This window comes from Lepidochelys kempii, chromosome 1 (assembly GCF_965140265.1).
Source record: "Lepidochelys kempii isolate rLepKem1 chromosome 1, rLepKem1.hap2, whole genome shotgun sequence".
NCBI classification, from domain to species: domain Eukaryota; kingdom Metazoa; phylum Chordata; order Testudines; family Cheloniidae; genus Lepidochelys; species Lepidochelys kempii.
The window spans coordinates 118,280,136-118,293,260 of NC_133256.1; the positions used below are offsets into that span (position 1 = coordinate 118,280,136).

General features: G+C 44.2%; 1 protein-coding gene across 4 annotated transcripts; it reads left to right on the top strand.

Moving 5' to 3' along the window:
- The first annotated feature begins 684 nt into the window (after positions 1 to 684).
- Positions 685 to 10,724, top strand: TXNDC9 (thioredoxin domain containing 9). 4 transcript variants are annotated; one of them, XM_073352340.1, is made up of 5 exons: positions 685 to 784; positions 2,661 to 2,879; positions 5,222 to 5,340; positions 6,282 to 6,536; positions 8,878 to 10,724. In XM_073352340.1, exons 2-5 carry the CDS (start codon positions 2,679 to 2,681, stop codon positions 8,993 to 8,995), a joined length of 693 nt encoding a protein of 230 aa, XP_073208441.1. In that variant the 5' UTR covers positions 685 to 784; positions 2,661 to 2,678; the 3' UTR covers positions 8,996 to 10,724. The 4 variants fall into 4 exon arrangements, with proteins under 4 accessions (XP_073208441.1, XP_073208420.1, XP_073208451.1 ...); XM_073352319.1 differs by having other exon boundaries at positions 688 to 796; XM_073352350.1 differs by lacking the exon at positions 685 to 784 and adding an exon at positions 946 to 1,966.
- Positions 10,725 to 13,125: the final 2,401 nt, after the last annotated feature.

A 13,125-nucleotide genomic window follows, 5' to 3' on the forward strand; every position in this document is an offset into this window, starting at 1 on the left:
GGGAGGCTCCCCAGCCCCAGCCCCACCCTGAAGGAATAGAGCAGAACCCCACAGCGCCCACAGACAGCAGGCCGGCAGTCTGCAACAGGCATCGCATGGCGCACTGTTCTGCTCTGCACCTGCGTATGTCTCGTGAGGGTGAAGACGAGAAATTCTCCTTGGCTGCCCAGTAATCTCAAAGTGCTTTATAAACATGAATTCTCTCAATACCCCGGGGACGTAGGATGCCGCTGTTGTGCCTGTTTTACAGAGGGGGGAGGTGAGGGGCAGTGAGGGGAAACGATTTGCCCACGGCAGGTAGCAGTTCAGTGGCAGGACTGTGAATCCCATAGTCTGACTCCCTGTTCTGTGCTCTAACCACTGGGTGACACCAGTGAATCAGAGCATGCCTTGTTTTCTGCTGTGTACAGCGCCCACCCCTGTGCCCGAGGAGGGAGTGGGTGGGAAATTTCCACCTCTGGCCCTGGCAGCAGGGTGCAGTGAGGGGGCGAGCCTAGGGCTGGGCAGTAAGGCGGGGGCAATAAAGGGAGGAGTCTGGGGCTGGCCTGGCAATGAGAGCGGAGGGTGTCGCCTGTTGCCGCTGTTCGCCCTCCAGCCAGAGGGGGCGCCGGGGGCAGCAGTGAGCGCCTCGCTCAGCGCCGGCGGGTCCCTCCTGCGCCCTTGTCTCGCGCCCTCTCCGTAGGCGGCTGTCGCGCTGGCGTGAAGGCGCGTGCGCACTGCGGCCTCTCCCCTCACCACCATCCTCCCTAGTGTGAGGCGGCTCGAGGACCATCGGAGCCGCCAGGCACGAGCTGGGGTAGCGAGACGCGCGGACGAGGGGAGCGGGCGCCGCCGCCGCCGCCAGTCTTGCGGCGCGGGGACTGCGAGCGGCCCGTCCTGTCCGGCAGCGTTTCCCTTGCCGACCCAGGGACCCGGCTGCGGGCTCCTTTCGGGGGGGGCGGGGGGGCCTGGGATTGACACCGGCCGTTTGCCTGGGGCGGGGAGGGTTGGAGCCGGTGAATGTAGCTGTTGCAGCTGGCGCGAGCCGCGCATGCGTAATACGTCGAGTTTAGCTGCTGCATCCCTTGACCCCGGGTGTGGCACCTGGCCGGGGCAGACTCAGCCGTGCCTCTGCCTGGCTCGGGGCCCTGTCGCCCTACAGCCAGGCTGTGCTGGTGCCCCCTCTCCCCCAGCCCCGCGCCGCAATAGGCCGGAGTTGTGAGGGGTAGCAGCTGGAGGGGGCGTGCCTGTCACACGTTTAAAGAACAGGAGGACTTGTGGCACCTTAGAGGCTAACAGATTTATTCGATACGATGTGTGTAATGACCCAGCTACTCCCAGGCTCCATTCAAACCCCATTCAGTTAATGGTATCTAGTTTGCATATTAATTCAAGCTCAGCAGTTTCTCATTGGAGTCTGTTTCTAAAGCTTTTCTGTTGCAAAATTGCCACCCGTCAGGCACCCACCTTGTCACCTCCTCTGGTGGGAAGTGGAGCTGCTGATGCTCGTTTTGGAACCTGCTCTCGGCCCACATGGGCAGAGTGTTTCGGAAAAGCAGTTTCACTTCATTTTGCTAGGTGGAATCAAGCTGTATGGGACGTAAGGCAGCCAGCTTATTTTGTAGCACGAATAGGTGGCTACTGGCTTGCAGGCTGTTCAGGTCCTGAGCTGAATGGTCTTGTTCTCGCCCTGCTGTGTAAGCCTGTTACAAAACCACCACACAGCACTACATAACTAGAAGTAAAGTAAATATGGAGCATTATGTGGGAAACTTAGTGAGTTCCTGCAGCTCTTTTTCCTCCTTATTCCTGATATGATGTGTGTCTGAAATTCAACACAAGGAGGATCTCCTCAGAGAAAGATTGAGCCTATGCTTCTGCCCAGAGCAGTCAGTTTCTCACTCACATGACAGGTGGCAGATGCCTGTTCAGATCTCTTCTCATAGGGCAGAGGGGAGACTTGAACAAGGGCTCTCTCACATCCTGGGTGAGTATCCTATCCACTCTGCTAAAGATCATGAGGGAGATCCACCTCCCACTCTTCCCCGGGCTGTTTTGTGGCATTAGGCAGCCTCTGCACATGCTTACCAGTTCAGGACCTATGGGTGAGATAGGTTCTCCTCTGCCTATCTCCCCTGGTTTGTGGATCCAGCTAGGCCTTAGGCATGAGATAGGTAGGTAGCCAGACACCTACAGGGAGACAGCAGTGCACATGGCGACAGGCAGAAACATATGTAGGGAATTTCCACCCTGAAAACTTAGTCACTGAGTGAGTTTAGGTACCTGCAGAGTTAGGCGGAAATGAGGTGTTGTGGATCACAGTGATGCCTAAAACTCACACTGACGTGCCCTTTGTGAACCTGGGCTTCCCTCTCCAAGCTGAATGTGCTATTTTAGCAGCTGGCCTAGGGAGTCAGAGAACAGGATATGACTGGAATCTTTGTTCTTGTGTGTGTACGGTGTAAGTATTGTCTACAGAGTTGTAAATCCCCATGAAGAAAACAGCTGTCTGCATATTAGTTCCTAATGGGATAGGCACTGTCTCTCTTTTCTCCACCCCCAGTTTTGCTACACAGCACGCTATGGATAAGAGACTGGCCTGATCAGGATATGAACTAAAGGCTTAAAATAAGTATTGTTTTATGATATTCATCTCTACTTTCATGTATTGTATTTTGCAGCTATAAGGAGTGTACTGAATGTCCAGAAGAATGGCTGCTGATACTTCTGTTGAAATGTTTTCAAAAGTTCTGGAAAATCAAATGCTTCAGACTACTAAAGTAGTAGAAGAACAGCTGGATGCTGAGATTCAGAAATTGGACCAGATGGATGAAGATGAATTGGAACGCCTTAAAGAAAGGAGGCTTGAAGCACTAAAGAAATCCCAGCAGCAGAAACAAGTAATTTTCTGGCAGCATTTTAGATTCTGAACGTCAAAGAATGCTTTATGCACTATAGCAAAGACCGCCATAGTTGATTCTGTTGGTGTTTGATAGAAAATCTGAGGGGTGGGTGGGTGTTGAATAACAGTACACTTGCTGTGTGGGCTGAAATTTGGCATAGAATCATAGAATACAACAGGTCTAACACACTTGAATTTTTAGGCCTTGATTTAGAACAGTTTGGTTATATCAAAATTATACATACGTGTATTTTTAAAAAAAATTCTGGATTAAGAGAAGGGTAAGCGAATAAACTGATATTTGGATTTGATTGTTAATATTCAGGTGATTGAGACCTCAGATATTACTGACTGAAAACACCAGTAATGCACACATGCCAACAGGCCTTAGGGATCCCCTTCCTCCAAACTTCTAAACATCTGAAGTCTTCTTGTGGTAGTATGCAAGTCCCTCCCTCCCTGTTTTTTGAGGCATTTTACAAAAGGAATGGTGCATGTCCTCTCCCAGCTCTTTAGAGGGCTGGTCACCTATCCTGCTTCTGCAAAGGGGCTTCTCACAATCCAGTAAGACTTTGGGATGTATATGAAGAAAACTTATTTGCTCATGACTTTTTGCATGGGCAGAAAATGATCCTACCTTGCTGTTGCAACCATCTCATTAAGCTACTGATCTTGATGTTTCCCAAAAATCTTTTACAACATAGTTTGGGTTTTCTTAACAACTGGTGTGGAACTTGAGCTGCAAATAGGGAAGTCCTTTGGGTTTCCCTACCTAGTACAGTCAAGCCTCAAAAATTATGAAACTGGGCAGTGATCTGAGGTGGAAAGAGGGCATTCCGGTTGTGAAGGGAACGGTAGTGGCCAATATCAGGTTTTGAGATGTAGATGCAGCTGGATATCTGTCATTGTTAGGCTGGAATGCTGAGGGATATGGAATCTTAATAGTTCTGACTCAAGGTAGACCTGAACATATTTTTTGATAACGTAACATCTCTCTCTCTGTTGCTGATTTTCCTTGAACAGTTTAGTTTGTTGTTGACTCTGTCTTCTTCTTTGTATTGATTAAATAAAATCAAAATAATTAGTCTATACTAGGCACCATGAGCATGGACGACATTCAGGATATTCATGACATCTTTTTAATTCAGTTCACTCCTTCCTAGGGTAACATGCTTTTTTTGCACTGGTATCTTGTTAAAATTGCTTTGTTTTAACTTTAAAAAATAGGCAACTTGAGATTTAGCTTTGGAAAAGCAAGTACTGCTTGTAAATATCTAGCTTACTCCATCCTTCTCCATTCAGTGCAAAGTAATTTTTATTATAAAGGACTACACTTTCAAAATTGCAGGCACACATCTGCACACCTAATCATGCAATTACTGCAACTGCACGTCCAATTATAACTTTTCCCTTGTGAAATTGTAACTCTGTATTCAGTAAGTGTAAACAAGCATGCATTTTTGTGTGTATAATTGCGTGCATGTTGTTCTGGAAAACTGGCTTATGTTGGGGTATTTGGACTGAAACTAGATGTTGAGGAACTTTTCGTTTGTATACAATTGGCATTTTAAAGATTATCTAAATACTTAATGTATCTGTTGTAAAGCCACCTCTGGTGACCTTTATAATGTTGAGATGCTAATGCATATTTCACAAGTTTTACAAATGTATTGATCTGCATTTTCTATATAGGGACAACTGAAAGTAAATCAGTTTTAAAGTGTACTGTTTCATGCTTTCAGTGATATTTTTTGTTTAATGATTATAGGTGCCATGCTTTGATTGTTTTTTTTCAGTATACAGTTACTTTAAGAAGAGGGCAGTCAGTATTGCAATTTTGAGGCTCCCAAAATTATTGAAAGAATTTCGGGGTTTATATCCTCTCTTGAATACTGGTGCTTTAATCTCTTTGTAGGAGGTTATACTATGGAAGTGTATCGTATTCTGTACAAGGACTACAGCTCTCACCAAAGCAGTGATAACTTCTCCTCTTCTACCCCACAAAAAAATATTTGGGCAGGTTAACCCAGCAGCCATGTCCAGACCAGTGGTTTTTCATCCATTGTGCAGGGGGAGAAGAGGGAAAAGTAGTTTCTTTTCCTGTCTAGCTGCTATAGTTTGACTTCCAACTGTTTCCCAGTAAAACCCTTCTGGCCCTTCCCCTCTTTTTTTAAGGATTCTCATCTTTTATTTAAGCTTTCAGATGGCAGTCTTTTTTATTTAATATAAACATTTTTATAACATGTCATGTTAGGGATTTCTCTAAAACTAATATTGTTCTCAGAATAGATTAAATACAATTAAGAAACACTGTACTAACTTTTTACTTTCTGATCATAGGAATGGCTCTCAAAAGGACATGGAGAATATAGAGAAATCCCAAGTGAGAGAGACTTTTTCCGAGAAGTCAAAGAGAGTAAAAATGTGGTTTGCCATTTCTATAAAGATACAACCTTCAGGTACAGTAAATACCTTATTTTAAAGAGACTCTTGTGATGCTAAGAATGTGTAAAAGTAAATAAACTATTCCAAAAGCAGCAAGTGGAACTGAATGTAGAGGTTTTAAAATCAACAGGTCTGTCAAATCTCACTGAGCTGGGGGGCCTGCAATCAGTCATGTTTCTACTAAGACTAAATAAGCATCCTAAACTCTTAACATGGGACTTGTTTTAGAACACCATCTGATTATGTTGACCAGCTTGGTAAACTGATACCTGAAAATATTCACTACAGTCTGTGGACAGGATTTCTAGGAGAGCATTTTGCTTCACATCATCGTAGTTGCTTAGCTTTGAGGCAGGAGGTTCATTAATATTGAGCTGAGCAGCTATGCTGGGAAACAGACTAGAGTAAGGGGACGTTTCTGTTTTATTTCTATAAAATTCATTTTGAAATAATGGGTTTATTCCTAGAAAAGGGTCATTGGAAAACTTGGTAGCAGAGGAAAAAATTTGGTGTTGATTGTTAATCACTGAACAAATCTCACTAAATTGCTTCTTAAAAACGTGGGCCTGATCTTGTTCCTGCTGAAGTTCAATAGCAAAATTCCCAAATACTTCAGTGTGAGCAAGAACACACCCTCATGAAAGATGAGAGCGTTCCCTATGAACTGCTAGTAGCCAGAGGCTTCAAGGAAGGAATGTGTTATCCAAAGTTCCACCACCACAATGTCAAAGTAACTCAAATCAATTATTTTGATAATCTTGAAATCCAGATAATGTAAGTTGAAGTTCTTGAATATTTTTCCCTTAATGTAAAACCAAAAGTAACAAGTTATGTCTGTAATGTTGATTCTTCAACTATGACCTTAATAATCAAGAATTCAGCACTGAAGTAGACTTAAATGATTTATGGCCTTTGTGATACCTAACTCATGAGTATTTGAATTTTTTTTTCACAGATGCATGATATTAGACAAGCATTTGGCAGCACTTTCAAAAAAACACATTGAAACAAAATTCCTAAAATTAAATGCTGAAAAATCTCCATTCCTGTGTGAGAGATTAGGCATCAAAGTAATTCCCACTCTAGCACTAGTAAAAGATGGAAAAACGCAAGATTTTATTGTTGGCTTTACTGATCTTGGTAATACGGATGACTTCACCACAGAAACCTTAGAATGGAGATTAGGCTGTTCAGACATAATTAATTACAGGTAATTAATATATTTGGTTTTTAAAGTTAATGTGTGAGGGTTATATTTACAGATTCATTTTTTTGCATAAAGGTTCTGTTGATCTTGTTGTTTAGTGTGCCCAAGACCAAAGTGAGCTAATAATCCAGCTGTTACAGCAATAAACTTTTGGCAAGGAAAACCAAGGGAAGTGCCTCTTGAGAAAGTATTGGGAAAACTTTTTTTTTTACTCAAGAGTAGTGAAAACAAAGCTCTGGTCTTTGGGCTTTAAGATAACCGGTTCCCACCCACTCTCTTTACAGCTGCTTCTTCATGGGTCAGCTGAAGGCCCAGTCTTTCCTCCCAAACTAATTCAGTCTTTACAGGATATCTTCACATTTGCACTGTTCATCTGGGTATGGGGCATGTGCCTGTCCAAGGTGATAGCAAAATGTAGTTTAAATACAATTTGACTTTAAAAAGTCTCTTACTGAAAAAAGTGCAAATGATTTCTATTATGTTGCATTTGCAAAGAACTGTCACACAGCCTTGTGTCTTGTGATCATTAATGGAAAAACATGGATAGTAAAAACCAGGGATAGAGTTTGGATATTGTGGGATCTGCAATCTGAATTTACTGATTTATGTGGTTAAAAGGTAAACCTTGATAACGTACCTTCTTTTGCTTTTAATATTCTTTACTTTTTTAAAGCCAAGTTATTAAAAATAGGGAAGGTTTTCCATTAAACTCATCTGCTTTTATTTGAATGTTAAATCTCCAAATTGTAGAATGTATTTTCATTCCAAACGGGGTGCTTCTTTCTTAAAGTAGAATGAGAACAGTATATTGTAGTCTCATGGGAGCTAAGCGATAGTTAACACACTCCTAGTCTAAGTATTGCATTTTTTCAGTGCCTTTATAGAACTCTGTTTTCATCTGGGCACTTCGTTAATCTGTAAGAGTGTCTGGGGGAACGTCCGCTTCCTCTTTCCTTTTCCCTTTCTTCCACACCAGTAGCAAGCAAGCAGAGAGGGGTTGGCCAAAGAGAATATACTAGTAGGATCCAACAAATGAGGAACAAGTGGACTTGCTGGATTGTAACTTATATGGGAAAACCTATTCTGTGAATGGTATAGGGTCTTGAATCTAGTAAATATTGATGGGCTGGCCCATTCCTCATGTGGTAAAACTTGGAGGAGGGGATGAGGTGGGAGGAAACCTGTATTAGGTTCTCCTTACAGAGTTTCTCCCATCTAGGTCTATTAGCCCTCCCTCTGTAAAATGAGCCGCAAACCCTGCAGATAACTAGGGGTACACTGTAGGCTACAGCCATCTGCATGGAGCAGAGGTGGGCAAACTACGGCCCATGAGCCACATCCGGCCCCGGGGACCGTCCTGCCCAGCCCTTGAGCTCCCAGCCAGGGAGGCTAGCCCCTGGCTGCTCCCCCACTGTCCCTCCTCCCCCACAGCTACGCTGCCACGCGGGCAGCACTCTGGGCAGTGGGGCTGTGCGCTCCTGCAGGGCAGTGTGTCTGGCTCCAGCCAAGCGGCACGGCTGCCAGACATGCTGCTCTGAGCAGCATGGTAAGGGGGGCGGGGGTTGGTTAAGGGGCAGGGGGTCCCGGAGGGCAGTCAGAGAAGAGGGGACGGAGGTTCTGGGGGGGTGGGGGTGGTCAGGGGATGGGGAGCAGAGGGGGTTGGATAGGCGTGGAAGTCCCGGGGGGGGCTGTGAGGGGGTGGGGGTGTAGATAGGTTTCAGGGCAGTTGGGGGGTGGAGGTTGGATAGGGGGTGGGGTTCTGGGGGAGCAGTTGGGGCGGGGGGGTCTCGGGAGGGGGCGTTCGGGGGACAAGGAGCAGGGTGGGTTGGATGGGTCGGGGGTTCTGAGGTGGGCAGTCGGGGGCGGGAAGTGGGAGGGGTCGGATAGGTGGCAGGGCCAGGCTGTTCGGGGCAGTACAGCCTTTTCTACCCGGCCCTCCATACAGTTTTGCAACCCTGATGTGGCCCTCGGGCCAAAAAGTTTGCCCATCCCTAGTGTGGAGGCTCTGTACGTCTACACTACTCTGGAATCCTAGTCTCCTATGTCCTGCTCTCTGGGCTCCCGACTAGTTCTCTTCAAGAACCTTGCTTTAGAGGAGGCAGCTGCATAAGCAAGATAGTACAACCTTGCTGTCTTAGTCTTACTTTCTCTGTCAATCTCTGGATTTAGTGTGGAAGGGGAGATTAAGGGTATAGAAAGAACATGCTCCTCCTACCCACTATTGATCCCAACCCCTTTTTCTTTAAACAGATTTGTCGAACTAACAGCTTCTCCTGGTCTGTGCTGGTGTCAATATTTTTTTTTACCTTTTCACTTTAAACAGCAAAATTTTATTTCTTTCTAGTGGAAACTTGATGGACCCACCTTTTCAGAGCCAAAAGAAATTTGGAACCAGTGTCACAAAGCTGGACAAGAGAACCATCAGAGGAAAAAAATATGATTCAGATTCTGATGATGACTAAAAGCTCAGCTATAAATCTTTGTATATCATTTTTTGTTTAAGCTTGGTACATTTCTAGGAATGTTTTTATAAAGTCTGTTGATTTCAGTATGTTTGCACATAGTACTCCATTTTTCTGTACGATTTTATAAACTGATTCACATTCGAAGAAATTCCAACTATTTGTTTGTCTTTGGAAGTAGGTTGAAAATCTGAGCCCCTTTGAACCAGATATCATCTGGGAACTGACCATAAATTTAATCTGTTATTTCAAAACATTTCCATAATCTACATCTCCGTATTTTATACCATTTATCATATTTTCAATAAAGGAAACTTAAAGAGGCAAGAATTGCAAATAACTGTTACTGGAATAGTGCATCTTAAAGCATTGCTTTATCTTATAGTGCCCTAGTGTAGCATTGACTAACTTAACTACATTGGACTATAAATTGTAAAACAGTCTTAGCGTTTGTAAATTTTCAAGTCGACTGTCAAAAGAAATTCCCATTTACCAAGTACGTACACCGCATGTTGCAGCTGAGCCAGCATGTAATAGCACACAACAAGTGTACTGAAAACACCCTTGCTTGCAGGGTTATGTAATATAAATTCTGTGGTTGTGAATTTTAGAGCAGATGCTTGTACAAGAGATTAGGCAGGATAAGAACATCAGAAGGGACAATGTTTGTTTTTAGATTTGAGGCAGTACATTATATTTTATTGCACTGTTGCTCTTCAGTAATAGGTAAGGCCTTATCTGAATCGCGAGATGATCTTCAAATAATTGCGGTCGAGTTACAGACAAGACATGGAAAATTGCAGAAAAGTAGTAATGGACCTTTTTTAATAGCGGTAATTTGGAAAAGCCAGAGTAGACCTATTTGCTGGAACAATATAAACACTCAATTATTATATATGCCTGCAAATTTTGCACCTATATTACATTCATTTAAAAAAAAAAAAAGTAACCAGTACAATATAAAATTCAGAAGACTAAAAGTCTTAACACAACTGCAGAAATCAAGTCATCACTTTAGCCATTTACATATGACAGGCATTGAATGTGAGTGCAAAACGCCCTGCTACAGTGGTCTCCTTCGTGCCCTGTCTGCTTTGTGAAGACTTGTCCATACCGAGATACTGTACACTCAGCATCCACAGAATTAGGCAAGATCAATAGTGATTGCTTTGCTGTCTCTGCTAACTCTGGAAAACACTGTAGAACTGAAGATCATTTAATGTATTAATGGGGGGAAAAGCATGTGTTGCAAACCTCAAATGTTTGCAAAATTGTGGACTGTGCAAAGTAAGCTAATTTTAAAACAAAATTGCAGTGGAAGCCTAATACTCGAAAGCTGCAATTTCCACAATAGCTCAAGTGAAGTAGGATTTTAGTAATAGATGTATTTTTTCAGAAGAGGTCGCTCTCTCATTGAAGCTCTGAGGCTAGCATGGAGTTCAGTTTATCTAGCTGAAGAGTGGATGGGTTTCTTCTTCAGTTTTTATAAACACTAGTTCTTAATTGCAGAGCAATGCAGTCCTCTTGGGGAATAAGCGTATGGCACTTTCAGCTCCTTTTTGGCCTAACAAGCAAGGTGAAGACTGGAAATCTAATCAGTCTCACAGCTTAGTAGTGAAGAAGACTTGCCAATGGGCCAGCCCAGCAATATATTTCTCTCAAGTCTGTAAATCTCAATTATATTTTGTTTCAATTCATGTACATTGAAATAAAGTTATTTGAATTCGGATGCTGATGGTGGTGGTTCCTTCTAAAAGTAGTTTAGCATGACTGTAATGCTTTTTACCCATAGAGCTGTCAGCAAGTCACACATTTTAAGTTTCTTGACTTCTTAAGAACAGATGCTAGTTAAAATTTCAGCTTAACAGCAGGGGAACAGTTATCTTGTTGCAATAACAATAAACCCACTTCAGACCAATGCAAGTGCTAGATATTCATGTCTCTGTTGGGGGGAGAGAAGTGCCAAAACAGGCACTTTTTCCATGCATTAAAATCTCATATCAGTACACAGTGTTTTGTGGTGTGATCTCAAAGTATAGTTGCAGTAATCATCCTGTTCTTACATCCAGTTTTGCTGAAATAGATGAATGAATGTAATGGTTCACTAGTCGTTTCATATGCCACAACAATAATCAAACATCTGTATGCTGAGTTCTGCTTGCTTTGAGCAGACTGGGAAAACATGTAACTATTAGCCATCACCCCAAACACTATATCCTCTGTACAGGCCTTAGGAAAAGTAAAACTATTGCCATTGTTGAAATCTTGGCATTTATGGTTATTTATTCAGTTTGTCTCACTTTCAGACTATCATAGCCTCATTACAATATGCACATTAGTTTGAATCTGATATGCAGTTATGTATTTTAGGTGTACACCTTCAGGACTGTGCTTCCTGTATGTTCCTTCTTAAAATACAGACTAAAATTGGTAAACAAAACCAAAAGTAGGCTAGCCCATTTTGTAAGATGCATGTGATTTCATCCCCTTAAAGAAGTACTCTGAGTAAACATGGAATTTAAGGTCTGTTTCAAACAATGGTGCTAGAGGGCTTATTCCTTTGATTCTGTCTTTTATACCTCTATAACTAAGAAAGCAGAAGGAGACTCCGCTGGTTGGAAGGCATGAGATGCACTGTCCTGAGATTGGGGGTTCCACGACCACCACTTCTAAGAGAAGGAGGCGGGTGGTGGTGGTCGGGGACTCTCTCCTCTGGGGGACTGAGTCATCTATCTGCCGCCCTGACCGGGAAAACCGAGAAGTCTGCTGCTTGCCAGGGGCTAAGATTCGTGATGTGACAGAGAGACTGCCAAGACTCATCAAGCCCTCGGATCGCTACCCCTTCCTGCTTCTCCACGTGGGCACCAATGATACTGCCAAGAATGACCTTGAGCGGATCACTGAGGACTACGTGGCTCTGGGAAGAAGGATAAAGGAGTTTGAGGCGCAAGTGGTGTTCTCGTCCATCCTCCCCGTGGAAGGAAAAGGCCTGGGTAGGGACCGTCGAATCGTGGAAGTCAACGAATGGCTACGCAGGTGGTGTCGGAGAGAAGGCTTTGGATTCTTTGACCATAGGATGGTGTTCCATGAAGGAGGAGTGCTGGGCAGAGATGGGCTCCACCTTACGAAGAGAGGGAAGAGCATCTCTGCGAGCAGGCGGCTAACCTAGTGAGGAGGGCTTTAAACTAGGTTCACCAGGGGAAGGAGACCAAAGCCCTGAGGTAAGTGGGAAAGAGGGATACTGGGAGGAAGCACAGGCAGGAACATCAGTGAGAGGAGGGCTCCTGCCTCATACTGAGAATGAGGGGCGATCAGCAGGTTATCTCAAGTGTTTATATACGAATGCACAAAGCCTTGGAAACAAGCAGGGAGAACTGGAGGTCCTGGTGATGTCAAGGAATTATGATGTGATTGGAATAACAGAGACTTGGTGGGATAACTCACATGACTGGAGTACTGTCATGGATGGTTATAAACTGTTCAGGAAGGACAGGCAGGGCAGAAAAGGTGGGGGAGTAGCACTGTATGTAAGGGAGCAGTATGACTGCTCAGAGCTCCGGTACGAAACTGCAGAAAAACCTGAGTGTCTCTGGATTAAGTTTAGAAGTGTGAGCAACAAGAGTGATGTAGTGGTGGGAGTCTGCTACAGACCACCGGACCGGGGGGATGAGGTGGATGAGGCTTTCTTCCGGCAACTCGCAGAAGCTACTAGATCGCACGCCCTGGTTCTCATGGGTGACTTTAATTTTCCTGATATCTGCTGGGAGAGCAATAAAGCGGTGCATAGACAATCCAGGAAGTTTTTGGAAAGCATAGGGGACAATTTCCTGGTGCAAGTGCTAGAGGAGCCAACTGGGGGGGAGCTTTTCTTGACCTGCTCCTCACAAACCGGGAAGAATTAGTGGGGGAAGCAAAAGTGGATGGGAATCTGGGAGGCAGTGACCATGAGTTGGTTGAGTTCAGGATCCTGACACAGGGAAGAAAGGTAAGCAGCAGGATATGGACCCTGGACTTCAGGAAAGCAGACTTCGACTCCCTCAGGGAACGGATGGGTAGGATCCTCTGGGGGACTAACATGAAGGGGAAAGGAGTCCAGGAGAGCTGGCTGTATTTCAAGGAATCCCTGTTGA

Excerpts from the sequence above, each read along its gene's own strand:
- TXNDC9 (XM_073352340.1), top strand. The coding sequence starts at position 2,679 with ATGTCCAGAAGAATGGCTGCTGATACTTCTGTTGAAATGTTTTCAAAA. Across the intron at positions 5,341-6,281 it reads TATAAAGATACAACCTTCAG|ATGCATGATATTAGACAAGC; the intron begins GTACAGTAAATA and ends TTTTTTTCACAG. Across the intron at positions 6,537-8,877 it reads TCAGACATAATTAATTACAG|TGGAAACTTGATGGACCCAC; the intron begins GTAATTAATATA and ends ATTTCTTTCTAG.